The sequence below is a fragment of the Stenella coeruleoalba genome, assembly GCF_951394435.1.
Source record: "Stenella coeruleoalba genome assembly, chromosome: 19".
In the NCBI taxonomy this organism is placed as follows: Eukaryota; Metazoa; Chordata; class Mammalia; order Artiodactyla; family Delphinidae; genus Stenella; species Stenella coeruleoalba.
Genome location: NC_137165.1, coordinates 3,338,379 through 3,363,362, shown reverse-complemented (window position 1 = coordinate 3,363,362; position 24,984 = coordinate 3,338,379). Strand labels below are relative to the sequence as shown.

Sequence of the window (24,984 nt, the reverse complement as noted above, 5' to 3'; positions counted from 1 at the left end):
GGATGGATGGATGGATGGATAGATGGATGGGTGGATGGATAGATGGATGGATAGATGGATGGGTGGATGGATGGATGGATAGGTGGGTGGATGGATGGATGGGTGGATGGATGGATAGTGGATACATAGGTGGATTGATGGATGAATGGATAGAATCATTCTTGCTATGCAAAGATGCTGCTGCTGACTGACTGCCATAGGGTAGTTGTTTTGCATTCTACTCTGAGTTGCGGTTATTGGCTTGCCACTAATGAGAAGCCTTTGTGGAACCGTTTGGGTCTACTTAGGGTTTATTATAGAAAGTGGTCACAAACCAGAGAGACTAAAGCTAAGTAGCCTGGCACGCCACTGGCCTTATCAAGTACCATCCACTAATCCAGCAGCTCTCACCTCCCTTTTCTGGCTGCCAGGATTTAGGACTGGTGAGAATTGCATGCAGAACACCCTCCTATGACGGAAGAATCCAAGATTATGCATAATTTCTGGAGCTCTGGCTAACCACCCCCTTGATTCCCACATACACCCTTTTCTCCCGGTCAAAAAAGCATATACACATGTACAAATAAGGACACTGTCATTACAGGACTAGCTTGCTTCTACTCTATAACATTAAAAAGTAAATCACTTGCCAGTTCTGAATCTTGAACTAATTTCATAGCAAATCCCCATAACAAGTTGAAGCCACCCTGCAGTGTGGCCGACCTTATCTGTACCCACAGTTCTCACCCAATGACAGAACCCATGGGGCCCGTGGACATGGGGGCCGGGCCTGCACCCTGCAGCCCACAACCCCGGGTGGGGCTGGCTGGGCATGCAGCAGCTGCCAGGTGTGCCAAAGCCCGGCAGGTGACCCCGGCCAGCCTTACCAGAACGGATTTATGGTTGTCTTGGAGCCTGGCGATGGCGTTTTCATTCAACTTGAGTTTCCGCTCCAGGTCTAACCGGGTGATCCGAAGCTCAGCCTAAGAAGAGGAAAGGTCAGCGTCAAGGAGGAAGGAGCCCAGGGCACTCGGAAGGTCCCCAGGAGCAAGGGCACCGTCTGCCCTTCTTCCACGGAAAGGGGAGTCTGTCTCAGAAGCTGCTCTCAGAAGCCCGGCTGGAGCACCCACCCTCAGTGGAGGCACAGAGGGTCAGCTGTGTGCCAGCACTTCCTGGGGTGAACTGGCTAAAATGCAGGGAGAGCTTACGCTGCGCTGGGCATCGCTTCAAGCATTTCTCTGTGTCACCTCTTATCATCCTGACCATGCCCATAGCAGGTAAACACATTATCTCCCTTGTACAGGTGAGAAAGTGGAGCCACCTATCCAAGGTCACACAGTTGTCAGTGGAGTTGAGTCCAGCCCATCCGGCCCAGAACGGCCTGACAAGGAGCACAGGGCGCTTGAAGTCGGGGGTGGGCATCCCAGGGTTTCTAGTTAGCAGATGAGACTTCGGGAAAATCTACTTAACGCCTCCACACTTGCATTTCTTCACCTGTGAGGTGGGAGCAGCTAAAGTGCCCAATTCACAGGGTTTCCGCAAGGACGGGAGGCGTGTCAGCAGGAACTCTGTACAGTAGCGGGCACGTTGCAGGCGCTCCATCCGTGTCGGTGGTGTCATTATCCTCATCGCTACTAGCACTACCTCGGCTGCTTTCCATCACGGACTCTTATGCTCTGCCGGATGCAGGCAGAGCGAACCCTCCCCACCGAGGCAAGTGCCCGCCTGAGAACCCCGGGTCTGCCCACGTCGACGCCCCTGCCCAGCCCCACTCTCGCCTCCTGAAACTCCCCAAGCACTGTCTGCCGAGAACGTGCCGAGGCATGAAACCAGAGCCTTTGCAAACTTCAGAGGCCCTGTCACTTTCTGCGTCCACAAGGGCACGAGACAGCAGCAACAGAAAGAAGAGGTTTCACTGACTTTCACAGCAGCGTGTCTGCACTCGCCCTAACAGAACTCGGGGTGCGGGGGCACCGTGACGCGTCTCCCCTTCCTCCCACTGAAGCCCACGGGAATCCCAGGCCCCAGTGGTGGCAGCCCAGGCAGGCAGGGGACTCGCCTCCCTCTGCAGAAGCCTGGCAACGTTTGCTTAGGCCCTGCGGCCCTGACTCAGAGCCGAGTGAGCCCGGGTGACCTCCCGCCCCTGAGGCCTGAGGTCTGATGCCCGGGAGTGGGGGAAGCAGGGAAGATGCGGGGTCCGACCTATTCGGGGGCAACGTGGAATCTTGGTCTGTCTAGAAGGCTTATTACCCAGTGACCTGTTCCACGACGGAGGGGACATGAGCTGCTTGTTGAAAGGTGGTGGGAGACACAACAGAACACACGTTAGCAACGAGTGCAGAGCGTATTAAAGCGGTCGGCCCCAGCACCATCCGGGGACACAGGAGACCCCCAGAGTGTCCAGGGAGGGGGCTTCTCCCCACTGTCTGCGGATTACCATAAAAGGAGAAAGGGACTCCCAAGTGCCTAACGGGGACTTCTGAGTGAGTCACCCCACAAGCAGGCACTCCTGCTTATCACAAGAGGCAGGGCCACTTCGGAGACCAGCATCTCCAGTTTTTCCTGTTCCCAGGAAATGACGGGGTGCCTTAGACCCTGGCTCCGGGTCGCAGGCCCAGGCAGGCCCCACACAAAAGCAGGACAGCAGTGCCAATGAGAGTAGACGGCCCCATGTCCAAGGGCACAGAGAGTCCTCCCCGCTTCAGCAAAAGGCACCACATCCAGGGTACAAGACCTGCCTCTCTCAGGCTCTACGACCCTCATCAGATGGTTTAGCGTCTCCTCCAGTGCCTCAAGAATATGTTAACAAAATCGTTCTTGCTTCTGTCTCCAGGGCAAAGGTGGTACCCAGCTCAGTGGCCAGGGTCCGGGTAGAGATGCAAACTGGAACAGCAGACGGAGGGAGAAGAGAGAAGGAGATTCCACATGGTGCCAGTTGCTTTGTGTTTCCCTCTAGAGAGTCTGTGTCTGGGAACACTAGGGTCCCAGCTGGGCCCTGACTTCACCCCTTGGCCTGCTGATCAGAGTTCACTACATGTCAGTCCAGTTATACAAGACACCGCCCCTGCTCCTGAAAGACGCACAGCCTGGTGCAATGTTCAGGATAAAACAAGTCGCATAATACTGAGTCCAAGGCACTCCTCGGAACTTCCAGAAGAAATTCTCCTGAACAGCCTCAAGCCATCCGCCTTTTGGCAGCAGACGGGCCGTGAACAACGCTGGTTATCGGCGCCCCCAAGAAGCGGGAACACTTGTGGCTCTCAGAGCTCAGCTCCCGCTCTAGCTGCAGACTGCGTCCGAGACCCCTGCCATATCCTGAGCTTTCTGGAACCAATGCTGAGATCGGATGCGGTGACCTGCCACTAATGGACCTGAAGGTCTAAGGCGGGGCCCAGCCGAGCCTTCCTTCCCCCAAGATACCTGCCCTGACCTCACTGCCGGGGGTCTTCCTCCTTGGAACACGCAGCAGGGCCCTTGTGCTGCCCCAGCCCTTTGGCATCCAGGCAGACGTGGACCTGCCCTGGCTTCCTGACTACAGCCCACGCTCCCTGAGATAGTGTAGCACACTTAGCCCATAGAAAGTGCTCCATAATGTCTGATAAACTTGAAAAGGAACAGAAAAGAACAGGAAAGCAGTCACAGAAAGAGTGCAAACTTCACAACTCACACACACGCGTGCCACAGCTTCCTTTCCCAGCAGCGAGCCTGAGTTCAGAGAAGGTGAGTGGAGTTAAGATCAGCTGCTCTTAAAAGCTAAGGGAAGGGCTTCCCTGGTGGTCCAGTGGTTAAGACTCTGCACTTCCACTGCAGGGGGCACAGTGGTCGGGGAAGTTCTGCAATGCTGCAGGGTGCGGCCAAAAAGAAAAAAAAAAAAGCTAAGGGAGAGGGATGGTCTGGGAATTCGGGGTTGGTAGATGCAAACTATTACATGTAGAATGGATAAACAACAAGGTCCTACTGTAGAGCACAGGGAACCATATCCAATCTCCTGGGGCAAGCCATAATGGAAAAGAATATTTTAAAAAGAATGTCTATATGTGTAAAACGGAGTCACTTTGCTGTACAGCAGAAATTAACACAACGTTGTAAATCAACTACACTTCCATTTAAAAAAAAAAAAAAAACAACTAAGAGGCTTTGGGACGCTGGCCTGGGCAAGGGGAAGAGCTGAGTCCCCATTGGGAAGAGCTGGGCTCTGGAAGCCCAGCGGCACAGAACAAATAATCAGAGAACACCCAGATTCCCAAATCCAGAGTTTTTGCCCACTGGCATAGCTAGAGACCGTGGGAGCCTCAGAAAGGGCTCTGTCGGTGAACTGAGAAATCCATCGCTGTGGACCCGATGCAGCTCCCGGCCGCTCTGTGTCCCTGTGGCTGGCCCTGCTGTTCACGGTTTCCCTTGCACAACATTCCTGAGTGACTAGCGCTTGACTCGATCCAAAGTGACCTTCAGTAAGCAGCCCCAGCGGGCTTGGGCTGGCTGGAGGAAAGATGGAGCTTCCGGAGCCTTACTGACGTCTAGTAAGACTTTCAAAATAATCCTGGTGGTGGCCGAAGCCTCATCCAGGTACTGTGTCTTCGGAGCTGGTCTCCTGGGCTCCTTGCAAGAAATCTTTTGGCTCCTGAGCCGTGGCAGGGCCACCCAAAAAGCGCTGACAGAGCACACACTCACTCTCAGGGTTGAAAGCAAGGATGCAGGGTGGAAAGGCAGAACTCTGATAGGCACACCAGGGAGCAGAGGCTGGGAACTGGGCCCGCACCAAGGATCTGGGGTACGGGGCTGCTGCATCGCACCTGTAACTGGCCTGCTTTCAGCACCAAGAACTGCCCCAGTTGTCTGTATTTTACCTGACACAGCTCCCTCCTGGGATGTCTGAATTTGGGGTTCCACACAGGAGCAACACAACTCTCCCTGCTCAGAATGGCAATTACCCTATGTCTCTGTAACGCACCAGCTTACACTACATTAAAATTCATATTGTAGCTATGCTGCTACAGGCATAGAACTTCTGAAAGGAAACAGAAGAAAAGAGTAGATCGTGGTGTCTGCCTCTGAGGAGGGAGATGGGCAGATCCAGGCTGGGAGGGAGGGCTTTTCTGGGAAAATCTACCTCAGTATCTGGTGGGGATTGTTTCTGAACAGGGGCATGCACCACTTTTCCAGTCAAATGTAACAGAATTCAGATATTATACCCTGAACAAGGGAAAAGCAGTACACTCTGCTTTAATCTCTCTACGACATGTGTGGCAGGGTTTGGGTGCAAAAAACTAAAGTAAGGTCATAATATTGTGACCTCGGGGTCCTTCCCTGTGTTCCTCCAGTGGGGTGGCTTTCCAGAAGCTTCCATTCCCACTCCATGGCTTAGTCATCTGTATGAGTCTGGACAAATTTGGTGAAGACGAAAAGAGTCACCACCTCAGTGAGTTATTCCAGGACTGGATGGGAAACTCCACGGAAAGCACATAGCACACGGCAAGGCTCCATGAAGACCGTGTAGTCAGTTACATGGAGCTTTAATTTCTGACCTGTCTGCTGACGCAGAGCCTCCTCTGTGAACGTGGCTGTGAACATGGGGAGCAGGTGGCAGTGACCTGCTCTCCTGAGTGGACATTTCCTGGCACTGGAGATGCTGGGAACTGTTGGCAAGTGGACTGTGGAGTTGATAACAGTGACTCACTGGCATCTGGAATGCAGAGCTTTCTGGAACAATTCCCACTAAGGGAGGGTGTGGAGAAGCGGGTCCTGCTCCAGGAAGCTCCTTGTCTGCTGCCCAGGAAGCCCGGGGCCAAGACGCGGCCACGGGCCGTGCTCAGCGCAGACAGGGAGCTGCCCGGAGCCTGGACACAAGAAATGTGGGACAAAAGAACTGCACTTCCCCACTGAGAACAAACGTGCTCGTGGAAAGTCCGAGTATGAGAAACGAAGCACATGAATCCATTCCCAGGAACTTCTCCAGGCTCTCGGCTTTCTCAGGGCAAAGAAAAGTCAGCTGTTCTAGAAACAGTTGCCCTACCTGATGGGAATAAAATTACAGGCTGTGAGCACAGCATTTCTCAGTCTCTCCTGATACCTCTATCTGGTGAGGAGATTTATTTTCCCTAAGGTAAGCAGGCCTTGACATTGTACCCGGAGGGAAGTTTCCAGTTCTCTGTTATCTCGGCACTATTCGAGCTCTTGGATTTCATACCCGGTATCTCCAAAGGGGCCCTTGCTACTGATCTCTTGTTTGGGGTAAAGGGAAAAAGAGAACTTCGGGCAAAGTTTAGGCTCTTTTCTCTTGAATTTCTGCTAAGCTTTACATTGCATTCATTGCCACTCAGATCCAGCCAGAGGGAAACACCTTCTGCACCCAACACCCACCCCCGGATAAGTCACCAAAAGCTGAGTGAGAAGTAGTAGGAAACTCGCCACAGGAGCGACAGACGCAGAGAGGTACAGGGACAGCAGGACCGAGATGGCGACAGAGTAACCGACTCAGAGTTTCCAAAGCAAATGCAAGAGACAGGGCTGCTGGCTGCACGGCCAGGGGCCAAAGCTAAGAGCACAGGAGTGAAGCCGGCAGCCCCAGGAGCTGAGGCAGAGGCCAGGGCTCTCCCTGGCCCACGGCCTCCCCACCTCCCTCTCCGCACGGACCCCAGCACTTGCCTCCTTGTCCCTGTGGGCGGCATCGAGGGAGACAGAGGCATGGCCCCTGTGCTCGGCCCGGCCGCACTCCTGGCAGATGCACTGCCCATCGGGGCAGCAGAAGGCAACCAGGGGGCTGTGGTGGGCCGGGCACACGAGCAGGTCCCGGTCCTTCACGGGCTCTGTCAGCTGGTGGCCGTGCAGCCTGCTGTTCTCCTGGTGCGGCCGCAGGTGCTCTGGGCAGTAGTTCACCATGCAGGTCAGGCAGGACTTCACGGCCCTCACCCTGCTGGCCCCGAGGCAGAAGTCGCACAGGACCTCCGCCTCCGCCTCCGCCCCCGCCTCCGCCCCAGGACGCCCCTGCCAGGCAGAGCCATGGCTCTGTCCCCAGCTCTCCCCCGGGGAGCTCCCCGGGGCGGCTGCGTCCTTTTCTTCTGCTGGGCTGGCCCGCCCACGGTCTGGGCTGAGGGTGGCCGGAGGGTGAGCGGGAACCCCGGGCAGCGGCCCTGGAGCCGTCAGATCAAACTCAGCCATGTGGAAGTTCTGCGCCAGAGCTGGGCTTCCTCTGCTCCTGGGCCCAGAATCCTGTGGCCCCAGTCCGATGCGAGCACCACGCCCAGCTGACTGCAGCTGCCTCAGGATTTTAACTGTTTCCTCCCCACAGAGGAAGCTCAGTCGGTCGTCCACTCTGCTCAGCTTAGAGGACGGCCAGCTGCAGTGGCCACAGGGCAGCCCGGGTCCCCAGGCTCAGGGAGACCCAGGCTGTCTCCCACAGGCTCCGACCCGTCCTCCAGCCCAGACCCGAAACTGCTCTTCTTCTGTGAATCATTCGCCCCCCATAATCTCACCCAAGCTGGGGGATCGGTCTGGAAAGGACTGGAGACTCCTGAGCTCTGCAGTCAAAGCCGACATTGCTTTACGTGGCTTGACAGGTTCGATTTTTTTGTTTTCAGTTTTTCTCTATTTATTTTTTTTGGCTGCACTGCGTGGCATGGGGGACCTTAGTTCCCTGACCAGGGATCCAACCTGCGCCCCCTGCATTGGAAGCATGGAATCTTAACCAATGCACCACCAGGGAAGTCGCCTGTTTTCAATTTTTAAAGGGACCCAGAATGTAAGGACTTTAGCAATAGGGCAGCCCTCATCCCTTCCCACCTCGTAGAATTGGACGTGAAACAGCTGGGAAGAGGATCTGTGTCTCTGACCCTGACCTTTTCCATATGACCTTCTGGCACATTCCAGGAGATGGACTTCTCTCGGAGGGGGATTCAGTGGCGATCAGGAGGCTCAGGAAGAACGTGCCTCCTTCCACATAAAGCTCTAAGCAGACAGCCCTCCCGGGCTGCACAACCTGCCCGGTGGCTCCTAGAGAGGGGTGGGCACTTTATCTACTTACTAAGGTTTTCCTAGACGAGGTGTATGGGTTTGCTCCCAGTGCCATAACAAAGTACCACAGACTGGTTGGTTTAAACAACAGAAATTTATCTTCTCCCAGTTCTGGAGGCTGGAAGTCCAAGATCAAGGTGTCGGCAGGGTTGGTCTCTCTTGAGGGCTCTCTCCTTGGCGTGTGGACAGCCGTCTTCTCCTTGTATCTTTACATGCTCTCCCCTCTGTACACATCTGTGTCCTAATCTCTTTTTATAAGGACAGCAGTCAGATTTGGATTAGGGCCCAACCTCATGACCTCATCCTACCTTTATGACCTCTTGAAAAGCCCAGTCTCGAAATACAGTCACATTCTGAGGTACTGGGGGTTATGAAACCGAACGGGGCCCCGTGGGGCTCCCAGACATGGAGGGCTTTTTCTTTTGTCCCGCATTTACTGTAGGCAAGACTCCAGCCTCCATGACCTTCCCTGAGATCCAAAGGGCAGACTCCCTTTGAACAGTTGCTCATCAAGGGAGAAGCAGTCAAAAAACCACCTGAGGCAAGATTCAAGGGACCAGAGAACCTCATCAAGATTAGGAGATCCGGGCTTCCCTGGTGGCGCAGTAGTTGAGAGTCCGCCTACCGATGCAGGGGACACGGGTTCGTGCCCCGGTCTGGGAAGATCCCACATGCCGTGGAGCGGCTGGGCCCGTGAGCCATGGTCACTGAGCCTGCGCGTCCGGAGCCTGTGCTCCGCAACGGGAGAGGCCACGACAGTGAGAGGCCCACGTACCGCAAAAAAAAAAAAAAAAAAAAAAAAAATTAGGAGACCCACCTGAGACCCGGCACACACCCGAATCTTGTCAGAGATCCCACCTCTGAACCACTGTTATAAAACCCCTCATCAGATCCTCCTGAGTTCTTTGAGGCAGGCACTGGCTGTGGCCCCTTTTGCCTGGCAAAGCAATAAAGCTATTCTTTTCTTTCTACTTCACCCAAAACTCCGAGATTCAATTCGGCACCAGTACAGGGAAGCTGCGCTTTCGGCATCAGTGAGGACTTCAACATACGATGCGGGGTTTTGGCAGGGGGCAGGTAGTTCACAATTCAGCCCACAACAGATGCCAGGGGATAAGGTGGGAAGCATCTAGCTCCTCAGAAGAAAGGTGCTCCTGGGCACCACCACTGGGTGGGGTTGCCAGGTGGGCACCAAGGAACCCAGGACTATTCCAGGGTGCCTGGCCCCCAATATTTGTACCCTAGAGCAGCAGTCCCCAGCCTTTTTGGCACCAGGGACTGGTTTCACGGAAGACAATTTTTCCACGGACTGGGGTCGGGGGGAATGTTTCGGGATGAGTCAAGCGCATTACCTTTACTGTGCACTTTATTTCTATCATCATTACATTGTAATGTATAATGAAACAATTACACAACCCACCACAATGCTGACAGGAGGCGGAGCTCAGGCAGTAATGCGAGCGATGGGGAGCGGCTGTAAATACAGGCTAAGCTTCGCTCTCTCTCCCCCCACTCACCTCCTGCTGTGCAGCCTGGCTCCTAACAGGCCACCGACCACTACTGGTCCGTGGCCCAGGGACTGGGGACCCCTGTCATGGACAGGTTCTCCAGCTCCCCCGCAGAATTTCTTCATATACACTCAAGTGGATTTGGAAAACTAATGGAACAGAGAGAGAATGGGGTGGGGCCAGTCCAGCTCGCCCCTGAGATTAGGCTTGGGGTGGGTCCAAGCCATCGCACTCCCCCATGGCTCTCCACCCCGTGTGATTTGGTGGGATCTGCATTAAAGCACGTAAACCAAGGGGCAGTTCTTGTCACTGACCAAGAATTCCTGCTTGGTGTTGGAGGGCGTGGAAGACAGTAAAAATCTATGTCAGAGGCAGCTCTGTTGATGGTCAACATGCACAGAGCATGCATGTCATGATGGCCTAGATGCGGCCCTTTTCAGCAGTATGAATTTTCCTGAGTATCCCTGACCTGACTGTCCTCTTCCACTGCTGAAGATACCCCAGAAGAGGTTCCCCTGCATTTCATTTCATGGTTTTAAATCTCTGGCCAGGAGGGAAAGGAGCTGGCTTCTCGCAGCCCAGAACATTCCTGGAGTTTTCTCCAACATTAACGAATAGGGCTGCTTTCTTTTCTGCCCCTTTCTCTGAATGGCTTGGTTCTGGAAGCTGAACTGGTCCACCCCATATGCCACAGAGCCTCTGATATTTCTGGGGAGGGGGGGGCGGTGGCTGCCCATTCTGACCTGTTCCACAACCTCAGGCGCCAATCAGGGGACACTGAGCCAGGCTCTCTCTCATCTCCCCCCCCCCCCTCTCTCCTGCTGACCCCGGAGGGCAGCCCACAGCTTTGCTCAGCCCTTCCTGGTGCCCCATCGGAGCTCCAAGCCACCAGACATTCTGCAGCAGCTTGGAAAACAGGAAACCTGAATTTTCAGTCCCAGCCTGAACTGGGAAAATCATTTGTCCTCTCTCGACCCCAGCTTCCTCATCTATGAAGTGAGCAGGTTGGCCGAAGCCAGGGCCGGGAAACAGATTCCCGGTGCGGCTCTCGTGGAAACTGTGCTGTGTCTGAGATTCACCTGAGCTTGTGGGGAAAGGGCGCCGTGGCTAAGCTGTGACATCTGCCTGGACTTGGGCCTGAGAGCACTGACCCTGTGGCGGCCTCTGGCCCTCCCAGGACCACAGAATCCACCCCAATTTCTAAATCCCCTCCTGCGCCCGGCCTGACACAGCACCTTCCGGACAGCCTCCAGGAGCTGCAGGGCACCTCACCACACCCAGGCCTCCTGGGTCAACACTCCCGCACCGGAAGGCGGGGCTGATGCCCACATATCTCCTAGACCCTAATTCCCTACTGACCCAGCGCTCACAGTCACCACCCCACCCCCGCTGCGCCCTAAGCACCCCAACATCCTCAGCCTCTTCTTAGACAGTCCCCTGCCTCCCTGCCTTAACCGAAGCTCGGCTTTCGCCAAAGACGCTGTTTCTCCTGCCGCCTCTCAGCTGGTGCTATCCTTCTCCCCCACACCGCCCCCCGCCAACGTATCTCAGAGCTGAGGTGGGGGTCCTCCTGACCCCCCGTCACAATGTCCAGACCACCTCCCGGCCCTCTCATCACACCTGCTCCCCGGACGTCAGATGGCCCTGCAATTCCGCCCTCTCCTGTCCTCCAGGCCAGCCTCCGATCACTCAACCTCACATGAAATGAGTGTCTCTCTCTCTTCGGCACAAAACAAGTTTTGTCATTACAAATTTTGTAATTTCCTTCTTTCCTGAATCAAACCTGCCACCAGGGATGTTAGGGCCAACATCCTACGTGTTGTGGCTTGGTATTCCTTCCCAGAATTGAGGGAGGTTTCCCTGCTCAGAATTTTGAAACTCAAACTCTACCAAGCCATGTGGTAGGAAATCGGTCGGCAGGTAGGTCATCATTAATCTTTCATCCGGTTGACTCTGTGATGAATAATCCCACAGACTGACAAACTCCCTTGGAGTCACACGAACGACGGCCGCCAACAGATGCCCTCCCAGTTTACGGGTTTAAGGCCATCACCCTGAGGGGTCTGGAAGAATTCAAGAAGAGCATTCTCAGCCCAAAGACTCTATCGGGCAGTTTCAGACTGAGGAAGCCCCGCAGCCTCTCTCCTAAGGAAACAGCTTCGAAAATCTCTCTAGATATTTTTCATCTGTGTCTGCCAAGCTGTGATTCACAAACCTAGCTAATATTTGTCCGTCACAAATTAAGAAAAAGCAGACTGAGAAGAATAAGAATAACATAATAAACAAGTCACAGATCTGACTCTGACTGATTTCAAGGGATGATACTTGATGAAGAGTATGTCCTTCCTCCTTCTCTGGAATTGAAAGTCGTATCTTTTATGAAACGATGGTGATACAGTGAGGTGGAGTTACCTGGAAGAGTTCCATTTAAGTCAGTCCTCCAAATTCACTGTGCAGTTTTTCTGGTAAAATCCCCAAATCAGAGAACCACAGAGCTGGAAGCTGCATCATCACTCTTCCAGAAACCAGCCCAGACTTTTCCTGATTCACCTTGAGGGGGGTGGGCCCAATAGACTTTCTGGCCTGGGGTTGCCATCAGCAAACTGGTCCCCAACCCTGCTTTTTTCCTAAAATGAGAAGCCAGCCTCTTAGATCGTTTTTGGTAATTCTACTGCAAAACAAGAGAACAAACTGCAGGAGAGGAGAACAGACTCAAAGGATCTTTGCTCCTAGTCTCAGAGCACAACAGTTGTGACCACCTAAACCCCTTCTCAGGTCCTCCCCCAAGCCTCCTGTCTCTTTGTCAGGTAGCGACTGGCCCACTAAGGAAGGCAGGGCTGTCCCAGGGTGTTCCATATGCCTGCTCTTCACAAAGACGGGGGCACACATGTTGGTTCAGCAAACAAGATTGTGAGCCTGCATAGGGTCTGCCTTGCCCGTGAGCACCTAACACAGCACCTGCAGGACTCCTGATGATGGGTGGGGAAAACTGGCCTACAGACCACCTGCAACTAAGGAAGCACACGGGGTCATTTCCTGCCGAGGCCACAGAAGGTCTGGCCCGGGGCTGTTCCCAGCTCACTCTTGTTTGCCGACAAGGTGTGGCCATGGTGCACCCTTGAGCAGCAATCCTCCAGTCACCCAGGCTCTCAGGGCCAGAATTAGCAGCTGGACCTCCCAGGAACCCCCGCAGGAGCATTCAATGTCCCAGAAACGAAGAGCCCAGAACCCGGACCACACTCTGCAATCATCCCTCGTAAATTCCAGACCCAAAGACATGACGTTTTATGTGGCACACGGTTAGCACATTCCTCGAACTCTGAGAGCTGTGTCTGAGAAAACCCAAAGTAACTACACAGAGTAAACTCTAGTCACCTATACGGCTTAGGCTTAAAATGGCAAAACAACCTATTCCGACCAAATGAGCAAATCTTTTAAAACGCACAACAAATGCTCTCTCTTTCCCTGGGGATGGAAGATGGGTTCCAAGTCTAGCTCACCCCAGAGGTCCCAGGACAGCTGTTGCTTTGGTACCACTGTTGTTGGGCCAGTTTTCTGGACCTGGGACAGCTGCGCAACCCCAACCAGTCAGAATGGGCACCTCAGATGGAAAGATGCAGAAAATGACCCCAAAGCCCCTGTATTTCCCTGTGCTGTACAATATATCCTTGTTGCTTATCTATTTTATACATAGTAGTTTGTACATCTTAATCTCCTACCTATTGCCTATTCCCCCTCCCCTCTCCCCACTGGTAACCACTAGTATGTTCTCTATATCTGTGAGTCTGTTTCTGTTTTGTTATATTCATTCCTTTGTTTCATTTTTTAGATTCCACATATAAGTAATAACATAGAATATTTGTCTTTGTCTGATTTATTTCGCTTAGCATAATACTCTCTAGATCCATCCATGTTGCTGCAAATGACAAAATTTCATTCTTTTTTATGGCTGAGTAGTATTCCATTGTAGATATGTACCATATCTTCCTTATCCATTCATCTGTTGAAAGGCACTTGGGTTTCTTCCATTATCTTGGCTATTGTAAATAATGCTGCTATGAACATTGGGTGCATATATCTTTTCAAATTAGTGTTCTCACTTTCTTTGGATATATACCTAGGAGTGGAATTGCTGGATCATATGGTAGTTCTATTTTTAGTTTTTTGAGAACACTCCATACTGTTTTCCACAATGACTGTACCACTTTACATTCCCACCAACATTGTACAAGGGTTCTGTTTTCTTCACACCCTCTCCAACATTTGTTATTTGTGTTATTTTTGATGATGGCCATTCTGACAGGTGTGAGGTGATATCTCATTGTGGTTTTGATTTATATTTCCCTGATGATTAGTGGCATTAAGCATCTTTTCATGTGCCTGTTGCCCATCTGCATGTCCTCTTTGGAAAAATGTCTATTCAGGTCTTCTGTCCATTTTTTTATTGGGTTGTTTGGGTTTTTTTGCTGTTGAGTTCTATGAGCTGTTTATATATTTTGGTTATTAACCCCTTATCGGTTATATCATTTGCAAATATTTTCTCCCATCCTGTAGGTTGTCTTTGCATGTTGTCAATGGTTTCCTTTGCTATACAGAAGCTTTAAAGCTTCATTAGGTACCATTTATTTTTGTTTTTATTTCTTTTGCCTTAGGAGACATATCCAAAAATATACTGTTACAATTTATGTCAGAGTGTTCTGCCTAGCAACAAGGGACATGATGGACCCAGGGCAAGCAGCAACCACCCTGGCATCAAGGGACAAATATTTTCCTCATCAATATTTTCTGTCAAAATACTTGCAATCAAAAGAGGAAAATGACAGAGGAAATTTTCACATATTGAAGTACGCAGAAGTCTTTCTGGCTTACACGTGATTTAACTGAAACTTTACGCTACCCAGAACAGTCTGCTTTGTGGCCTGTCACACATACACTGCACATCGGTTTTAGCCATGGAAGAAAAGAATGTATTTAAAAAATCAAAATGCAGTAACGGTGGTTCAGGCATCTCTACATGTGGAGTTAGATGAAGCCCAGAGGAGCGTGCTGGTGATAGCACTGACACCAGTATAAATGCTGAGGGCCCTCACGTACCAACTGGGTGAGTCGCACAGCAGCCCTGAGACAGCGGCCACTACTGTTCCTATTTAGCAGATGAGGAAACTACGTTTTCTGGGGTTAGATAACCTGCCCAAAGACCCTTGGTTCTGAACCAGCTGGATTTGAACCCAAGAGGCTGATTCAGAACCCATGACACTGCAGGGGAGCAAAAGTAGACCCCAAAATGTGTCTCTTAGGCATGAGGACTAATTTAGGCTGATTATTTTTAAGAAACAGAAGACTCAAGAAGTCTTTCTGTTTACCTCCCCTGAGCAGCCTAAAAGAATGTAGAGCAAGGAGCCATTCCAGTAAGTGAGCTATCCCCATAGATATAGATAGTATGAACTGAGTGGCAGACAGGGAGGAACCAGCCAAGGCTGTTTGTTAAAATTCTTCTCGGAGTCCCATTGTCTTGCTGGCCCAGCAAACACTTGTTTTCCAAACATTCGCTTTTCCATCTTCATGTGAATTGCATTCCTCCCCTTTGACATCCCAAACCACTACCCCCAACATCCTCTTTTGTCTTTAGCTGAAGATGGTATTTAAGATGAGAGTTTCAGCCATTTTGGTGAGTTACTCATTTTTCCTGGGTCTTTCCCATGTACACGTTATTAAACTTTCATTTAATTTCCTCCTGTTGATCTGTTTCATGTCACTTTAATTCTTAGACCAGCCGGAAGAACCTAGAAGGGTAGAGGGAAATGTCTTCCTCCCCCAACAATGCTAACCAGGACATGTTTACAGTTTCTATTACAATGTGCATTACCACACTGCACTGTGCTAACTCTCCTCCAGCAATCTTGGAATGGGCTCCTTAGTTATTTACTCATTTTTTAATAATAAATAAGGACTACTGACCTAGATCCCTGAACAAAGAGAGTAAAAACCACAGACCTTCCCCACCTCCCACCCCAGGGATTGTCTGTGGCTGGGTCTGAGGACAAAAGGTCTGTATACATAATATACTCTCTTCCTCACCAAAGCCCCCTCCCTGCAGGAAGATGCTGTGTCTCAGGAGCTATAGAAGCTGCATCCTTACTTGTACTTTGCCACAGCCCACACACACTTGCTCAAATGGTTTCAATTTCCACCTCACTGTTGCAAACCAGAAGTTGAAGAACGCTCTGAATTTCTGTACCCCTGACTGGGTGGAGGAAGCATAACATCTGTATCTGGATTTCCAGGGATGAGGAGGTCACCCTGATCCAAAGCCTGGTGCACAGACTCAGGAACTAAATAAAACACCAAGAGTAGGAGCTATTACCTCCATGGGAATGAAATAACTGCTGTCTTGCCACGAATACTTTAGTAGGAAAGAAACAAGCTTATTAAACAGGAAATGTGTCTGTATATGTTGGGGGAATCCAAATATAGTCAGAAAGGGAACCTGGAGTAGAAGCGTTAGGTGGTCAGAGCCCTGATCCTAGCACCTGCCAGCTGTGTGACCTTGGTAAGTAGCTTAACCTCTCTGAATCTCCATTTCTTCATCCAACAAATGGGGATGCAATATTTGCTCCAACTAATTTATAGTATGGTTTGTGAAAAAATGGAAGTGAAGCCATCATATAATGCAAGTGAATCTGTATACTAATGATATTATGGTCACAAACACACCAGGATTTAATGAGCAGAAGACTCCTTCAAATGAATTCTCTTAAGCTGTGAGACAAGGAACAGGCTAAGGATGACCCTCCTCTCTCTAAAAGTTATGAAGCCCTAATTTCCTCCGGTCACAGAAGCCTGTGAGTATGAAGAGGGTCACATTTATAGTCGCCATTCCTGTTTCCTTGCTCCTTCCCCTGTAGACTAAGGCCAGGGTCCCAGACCCGTACAACCCCTCCTCCCAGTGTTTCTGGGGGTCCCCGGGGGCATCACTGTCCACTGGGTACCTTCTTCTCCCACCATTGCTGCCTCTGATGCTCTAGAGTCCAAAGGGGCCCAGGGTTGCCCAGGGATTTGTAACATGTTTGTTTGTTTGCTGGTTTTGGCTGTACCGGGTCTTAGTTGCGGCACATGGGATTTTTAGTTGTGGCATGTGGACTTCTTAGTTGTGGCATGCATGCGGTATCTAGTTCCCCAACCAGGGATCGAACTCAGGCCCCCTGCATTGGGAGCGCTCACCAGACCACCAGGGATGGAACCCGGGCCCCCTGCATTGGCAGCGCCCGCTGGACCACCAGGGATGGAACCTGGGCCCCTTGCACTGGGAGCGCCCGCTGGACCACCAGGGAGGTCCCGTAACATGTTTTGTTAGAGGCGTCCCAAACCCAGGGTCCCTCCCATCTTCCTGAAACTGCTCATTCTCTCTTTGCTCAGAGCCCCTTTTCTCCCTGAAACTCCATGACCCCACAGAGGCTAGCTGTGGACATATTCTGCCCTCCTCAGGACCACCTTCCGCTCTGACCCTGAAGCTGTGCACAGCCAAACCCACCATAGTCGACCCCTTCCCTTGGGACAGGCGCTCTGCTGGGACCCTCCTTGGCCTCTCGTGCGGAGACCCCTTGGGGGGCTGCCCCATGAGTTCACCAGAGAGGCCCAGACTTTCTGAATCCCACATTCTAGCTTCACTCTAAATCACCAGAACATGGCTTTTTATTTTTTTTCTTCCGCAGCTTGGAAAACAGGACTCCCCAGCACCCAGGGGGCTCCAGGGATAGACTCTGTTCATCTACGCCGGGCCTGGTCATTCCATCCCGTTGGCCTATGCTGACTGCTCCAGGGATGGGGATGTCCATGCAAATTTAGGCCAAAGATACCTGAGAAGTTTGCTGGGGTTTTCCTGGCTCCTAAGAGATACTTGGGAAACTGGCCTCTTTCCCTCTGGAAATGGACTAAGAAGCGCTGTTCCTGGCAACCATCCTAGGTACGAAGGGACCAGCTTAGGATGGTACCCTCACTGCACACAGCAAAGCAGAGAGACTAAGAGGACCTCGTCCTTGGCACCATCGAGCTGCAGAATCAAACTGATCCACTTTCTAAGCATTTCATTATGATTTTTAAATGTTTGGATTGGTCAGCAAATAGCCTGAAACATCTGACCTGACGGAGGAATACTTTCAAAAACATGTGCCCTGAAACCGGCTTGAATTCTTTTTTTTTTTTTTTCTTTGCGGTACGCGGCCCTCTCACTGTTGTGGCCTCTCTCGTTGCGGAGCACAGGCCCCGGACGCGCAGGCTCAGAGGCCATGGCTCACGGGCCCAGCCGCTCCGCGGCACATGGGACCTTCCCGGACCGGGGCACGAACCCGTGTCCCCTGCATCGGCAGGCGGACTCTCAACCACTGCGCCACCAGGGAAGCCCCCAGCTTGAATTCTTTTGCCACAAGAACTTTAAGTCAAGTGTACCTCCAGGTGCTACTGGCCTTTTCTCAGGGAGGAATGGACATTGCCAGGCAACCTCAACCACAAAGCTCATCACAACACCCTTGGAGCTACGTGAGATGGTCTCCTCAGCACGCAGGAGCCCTTTCACTTTACAGGCATAATTTCTACTGGTGGCAGTCACCGGATGCTGCTCCCCACCCCCTGTCGCAGCATGGCATTTGACGCTTCCTGCCTTCCTCGTCCATCCTTAACTCTTGGTACTCCTTTCGGGGTATAATGGCAGGCTCAGGCTGCCTGTGTGATGTGGCCACCCGAGGCGGCTCCTGCACCCTCGTCTTGGCCGGGAAACTGGCAACTCCTGCAGCTCTGCAGTGCGTGCTCTGTAATCAGGTCATCTGGGTTCAAACCTTCAGGGGTGACCTTGGACACGTCCTTACCTCCTCCACGTTTCCCCAGATGGAAGCGATACCAGCACTCAGCCTCCAGGATGCTGAAAGCGTTAGATTGTACGGTGCATGTCTCGTACAGCCTCCCTTTTCAGCAGGCCAGCGTCCTCGGGGTCACTCCCATGTGGGGATTTAGCAGAAGGTGAATGGTGGCTGAGTACGCTCCCACCAGCCTCCGAGCCCCTCAGAGGCCACTTCTCCCTCCTCCAGACCCGGTCCTGCCCTCTCAGCCCCACACTCTCTCCTCTGGCTTCTTCTCTGACAGACTCTTAAAGAAACTCTGAGTCCTAGATTTGAGCTAAGGGATCATTTCTGCCTCAAGATCCCACCCACTTCCCTCCAAACATCACCCCTCAAGTACCAGCTCAGGCGCTGCCCCCTTCATAAATAAATATTGGTTTTCCCATTTCCTCACTGCCCCTAGAGCTTCTCATCTATTCGAAAAAGACAGCATTTGGCAGATTACATAACACATACAGTAGGTGCCTAATAAATACCTGTTAAAGTGAATCCTCCTGAGACCTGGCTGTGAGAGGCCAGGCCCAGAGTCAGCTGTGAGCTCAGGTACGGCTGCCCCAAAACCAGGTCTCTATTTGTACTGATTCCGGCCCAGTTTTCATAAGCGTCCCAGGTTCCGTACCATGACCTTGCTGGGGTTTCCTTGAACTTCCTGGTTCAGACTCACCTATGTCTCGTCCACTATTTACAGACATTGCATACATGCTGCTTTGAATCCTTCGGTTTCTGGTCCTCCAACTTCATCTTTCACACAATCAGGCCCTCAGACCACGTCCACGTGACCCCCAATCACAGAGCATTTCCAAGACAAGGCTGTGTTCTTCCTGAGCCCGGCAGCAGGACTGTCTCTGAAATCCCAGCCACTGCCACCACCAGCACCAGCACCACCGCTGACCGCTCACGTGCTGAGTGGCGGATACATGTTATAACATCTCTGTGAGAGCGGGTTTATACATGAGATTGGGTAGCCACACATCTCACATATGATGGAGCTGGGATTTAAATGCACGTTGGTCACTCCAAAGCCAGGAGAAGCCCCAGCTGGTCCTCGGGAGGGGCAGAGTTGCTCTGAGGTACCTTTCATCTCCGCGGACAGGGAGGTGGTCCCTTACCAGCAGATTTGGGGAAGCTTCTTCTGACGTGGCTGGTAGTGGAGAAGTGGGCTGCCCATGCTCGAGCTCTGTCTGTTCTTCAGCTGAATCTTCTCAGGAGGCCCTCCTCCCCAAGAGAGGAGAAAACGGGCACATTGTCTCCTGAAACATCTTTACCTCATTTCAATTCTTTCCCAAACACCAAAGTGCCCTCCAGTGAAAAGGGTCTCCATGTGTCTCCCCCACCCCCGGATGGGTTCATTCATCCATCTATATCCAGGCTGCACCCATCACACGCTTGTTGTGAGATCCTGTGCAGGTCACAAAACACATACAGGCTATGCCACAGGCCCTGCCCACAAAGGGCACAGTTGGCCAGTCCTACCTTCACAAAATCTCCGGAATTCCACCTTGACTGGGCTGAGAGCTCTGCTTTTTGTGCTGCGGCAGCCACCTTGCAGTCGTGAGGACCAAGGCAAGGGCCAAGCCAGTAGTTGAGGAAGATGGAACAGGAAGATGGGAAGAGCTTCGGTGACACTGCTGAGCTGTTCAAAACTGCTTGTTTTCAGGCTTCAAGTCATATGAGATAATAAATGTCCTTGAGGTCCAGCTGGAAGCATTGTAAGTGGTACACTCTCTCCACGTGGCAGGAAAGGTTCCCAGAAGCAGGTCCGATCTACACCCTTACAGCCTGGGATCCAAAAGGGAAGAGACCTTCTTCCCACCAGTCTCCGCACAGCAAATGTCATGGAAGGTCTAGTCAATGCCATTTACCCTGCCTGCCCACCCCAGGTCGGTCACTACCAGTAATACCCTGGGTCAGTCTGGTGGATCACAGAATGGTGGGCAGCCCAGAAAGCAGTACTGGACGTTGAATCCGCCCATGGCCACAAAGGAGGGGCACAGTGTTTGACTAAAACCACACCTCATGGGTCCCTTATGGTGAACACAGGCCAACCAGGGCAATACAGTGGCTAAAATGGGATTTAAGAGCCAAGTTGAACCCCCCGTTCTGGATCATCTTTGAAAAGCACAAACGGGCTCATATGGTGGCAGCTGTAATTTAGAGGGTGGTACGGGCGCGTTTCACACTTTGCTGGGATGACATGTCAGCTGTAAGGGTGAAGAGGCAGCACAGTGACCCCATCTCCCGACTTGCGGCAGAGGGGAGGGCAGGTGAGGCCCAGAAAGGAGCACCTGCCCACGGTGGGGTGCAGGCTTGGATGAAGTTGAAAGTTAAATCAGCATCAGGATGGTCAAAACTGGTTGGAGGATTCATAACGCACAGCAGATGGGGATAGTAAATATGAGAGCTGTAGGACAGCAAAGGGGATAAAAAAAAAAAGCCTGGATGGGGGAAGAGTGTGTTGATTCTGTCCCCATAAGCCAGAAGCCCAAGTGGACCCACGGGCCTGGGAACATCGGGTCAGGCCGAGGCTCACGCCCTCCAGGGTTGCACGAGAGTGGTGGAAATCACAAGTCTGTGCCGTGGAAGCTTCAGTTCCTGCACCACCGCTCAGTCCAAAAAGCCGATGCAAATGTTCAATAGAAAGTATATAAAAAGGTCACAGGCAGTTGGGTGGGACTGAAGGTCATCCAGCCAATAAGCCTTGTTTGCTTTTGGCAAGTCGTTCTGTTTGCTTTTCTTTCTAAGTCATTCAAACCAGTTACTCGTTATTTAAAGGTATGAGGAAGGATCACAATATATTAAGTTTCTTAAAGGTTATAAAATGGATCGTACACTTTGAGATTAATTATGTCAAAAAGAACAGCTTTAGTGTATGTGTGTCTACGTGTAGACAGCGGGAAAAGAGCTCCATGAAATTATCGCGGGTAGTTACTTTTTTCCCATATTTTCCTTTTTTTTTTCGGTACACGGGCCTCTCACTGTTGTTGCCTCCGGACGCGCAGGCTTAGCGGCCATGGCTCACGGGCCCAGCCGCTCCGCGGCATGTGGGATCTTCCCCAACCGGGGCACGAACCCGTGTCCCCTGCATCGGCAGGCGGACTCTCAACCACTGCGCCACCAGGGAAGCCCTCATATTTTCCAATTTTTAAATCAACAACTCATAATGTACAAAATCATAAAACTGCAACTTTAAAAAATAAACCTGTTTGTTGGCACATCTCCTGTGGCCGCTCAGTGATCGTCTTCCAAGCAGAGACGCCCAGGGTTCAGGAGTCAGAAGACGGGTTTGCACGCAGCTCGGCTGTTCGTTAGCCACTTCCAGACGTCATTTGCCTTCCGCGTCTCCAGTTCCTTCACCTGTAAAATTAGAGTAGTACTCACTTTGTCTAACTCTCAGGGTTATGGCAAGATTCTAAATTTTAAATCAGGATGATGTAGTGGGAAGTTCGAAAATGACTAGACAGCCTTCCAGGGACCCCCTTTCTCCCAGTCGCCCTCATCTCCCGGCCACTACTCTCCCATCTGCTCTTCTCACTTCTCTCTTTCTCCCCGGCTGGTAAAGACGAGAAGCTCTTTGAAGCTCAAGCCACGATCACTTCCCCTTCCTGACCTACTCTCTGCCCTCGATGAGTTCACCCCTTCCTTGGACTTCAGCTACCGTCGGTACAAACTGACGTCTCCAGCTCAGACTTTCAAATCCGTATCTCCAACTACGTTCTAAATATAAAGACTTGACGCTCTCAGTCGCCTCAAACACAGCACAGCCCGAATGAAACTGACGACCTTTCCGGATCCCCCCAGACAAAGCTGGCCCTCCTCCTGGTTCTCTTCCCTGAGGTTGCTGTCAGCACTCAACCAGATACCCAGGGAGCGCCCCTCGCTCCTCCCTTTCCCTCGTCGCCCACGTCCATTCCATCACCATTTTACATTCCAAGTACCTCCGGAACCTTTACTCTTTATGCTCCATGACTGTAGTCGGGGCCACCACTGTCTCTCACCTGCATTACGGTGACAGCCCACAAACTGGAACCCCTGCATCCACTCACCACTCCCTGCAATCCGTTCTCCATAGTGCATCCAGGAGAAGTTTTTTTATTTTTTTATTGACTTATTATTTTGTGGGATCTTAGTTCCCCATCCAGGGATTGAACCCAGGGCCACCGCAGTGAAAGTGCACAGTCCTAACCACTGGACCACCAGGGAACTCCCGAGGGAAAGATTTTTCAAATCCACATTACCGAGGTGTAATCGGAGTGTTGTGTTTCTTTACACAACACCCTCCTCTGTGTACCTCGCCCCACAGCTTCCAGCTGCTTCAGCTGCTCTGAACCCTGATTTCTTCCAGACCCTCAGCTTAGCGGGACCTCTGTGCTCTGCTGGACTCCAGCTCTCCGTGTCATGGTTGGGAAATTGTTCCCAGACAGAAAGTTGGGTGGCCATTGGGCTCACCTCATGAGTTTTTCCTTCTGTCAGGGATCAACAGTCTTGTGCTGCCTGTCAGTCAGTGCCTGAAAATAGTTATCTCTTACATCTTGTCAAGTTTTATAGAGCTGTGTGTGGTGGGAGGGCTAGTCTGGTACCAGTTACTCCATCGTGGGTGGAAACAGAAGTCCAGAGAAAGCTGAATAAAATATAGAGCTGATCATATTACTCCTCTGGTCAGAATCCGTCTATGGATCCATGGCTCTAAGGATGAAGATCCAATTTGAAACGGCCTGCAGGGCCCTGTGTGATCTGAGTCTGCTCTCACTCCAACTCTATCCCCTTCTCCTCCCGCCTACATGCCTTCCTCAGCTTCTGGTGACTTTGAGTCTCTTGCCATGTCTTCTCCTCCCACTCGGCTTTTGTACATCACAGTACTCATCCTAGCACTCTTCCCCTCCCTCCTCACCAGCTATAAAGTTATCATGAACAAAACACTGTGAAGCTGGCACAAGATTAGATAGAACAGAGTCCAAAAACAGACACAGGGATGCATGCAACTCATTACAAGGGGAAAGGAAGGAATTATTTAATAAAGGCTGTTAGTTCGATTGGCTAGCTATTTGAGAAAATATTAAGCTTTATCCCTAACTCACCCCTTATTCAAAATCAAAATTCAGACAAAGTATTAATAAGCAAAACATATAAAGAACTACTTCAAATTGATTTTTTTAAAAAAACAAATATAAAAATGGGAAAGGGAAATACACTGATAAACATATGAAAATATAAACATATAAAAATATATCCCAACTCATACAATAAAATATAAACTAAAGATAGTAAAATATCAATAGTATCCAATGTAGGTGAGAGTAGGGGAAACAGGTCCTCTCCTGCACTGTTAGAACATGAATTAGTGCTGCCGTGTCATCAAGTTTCCAACGAACATACACTCTGACTTATCACATTTCCGGGAAGCTATCCTACAGAAATAGCAGCATGACCGCAAAATTGCTTGCATCAGCAAAAAAAAAAAAAAAATTTGGAAAGAACTCTAGCGCCCATCAATAAGAATATATATAAATAAATTATAGTGCATTAATACACCATCCATTTGAAACGTGAGGTAGCTCTAAAGTACTTGTAAATGTGTCCACAGTACGATGTTGAGAACTAAAAGTGAGTTGCTAAACAAAAGAAACAGTATGATACTAGTGACGTGTGTGTCCACACACACACATATCTGAGAAAGGAATCGGGATAGAGCCTCAGATTCAAACCCAATTCTTTAAGGGTAAGACTTTAAGGGTAAGGGGGAACAGAAGAACCCTTATGTTGTACTTCATATACTTCTATGTTATTTGAACCTGTTACAAAGAATGTTTCACTTTTGTAATTTAAAAACAACTCGTGTGTATGTTAAGAGTGATGGACTGTTATTACAATCAACTATGGGGCTGGTGAGCTCCTGTGATTTAACATCTCAGCAGCAGGCATGACTGCCGCCTGGTGGTCACATGCCGCCATGGCGGGTTGCCTATCTGAGGGTTTCTCAGCCTGCCCACTGTTGCCACGTGGGGCGGGATCGTTCTTTACTGCAGGGAGGGTGCCCTGTGCCTTGTAGGATGTCTAGAGCATCCCTTGCCTCTGTCTCTAGATGCCAGTGACACCCCCTCCCCAAGTGGAGGTTTCCAGACACTGGCAACTGTCCCCCTTAGGGGCAAAAGCATTTCCAGACACTGGCAAAAGGTTTCCAGACACTGGCAACTGTCCCCCTTAGGGGCAAAAGCATCCCTGGTTGAGAACCATGGATCTAAGACTCTTGTGAATGCAAAATAAATAGATAAAATGTGTTTGTTCATTTGCTCACAAACAGCTCACATGAGGCAAAGTCTTTGCGAGATAAGTTCCTCATGTCAGCTGGAAGGAGTGAACTCTAACCCACGGCAGCTCTTCGCAGCTTTGTGAGGTTCTGAGCTTTAAATTCAGTTAACAGGAAAATCCCCTCTTATTCAGTGACCCCCACAACAGCCTCAGGCAGAAATAACAAGGATGGCGATTCCTGGCACACATGCCCCACACTCTACTCAGACCTCTGGCAGCAACTCACAGCGATCCACGCTGCGGCCTCATCACAGTGCTCCAGTCAGCAACTGTCACAACCATCACCCAGA

The 24,984-nt window shown here is 51.1% G+C and overlaps 1 protein-coding gene across 2 annotated transcripts in view; it reads right to left on the bottom strand.

Moving 5' to 3' along the window:
• Positions 1-24,984, bottom strand: part of TRIM16 (tripartite motif containing 16) — a 44,759-nt gene that overhangs the window by 13,578 nt on the left and 6,197 nt on the right. The window contains exons 2-3 of one of the 2 annotated variants that reach the window (XM_079903869.1): positions 21,588-21,742; positions 867-962 (exon numbers count right to left, since the gene is read on the bottom strand). Coding sequence is in view for 1 of the 2 variants with exons in the window: in XM_079903868.1 (XP_079759994.1) it covers positions 867-962; positions 6,625-7,137 (609 nt within the window). In the remaining variant the exon portion in view is untranslated. Of the gene's footprint in view, positions 1-866; positions 963-6,624; positions 7,749-21,587; positions 21,743-24,984 lie in introns of those variants that run through there. The other variant, XM_079903868.1, reaches the window with a different exon arrangement.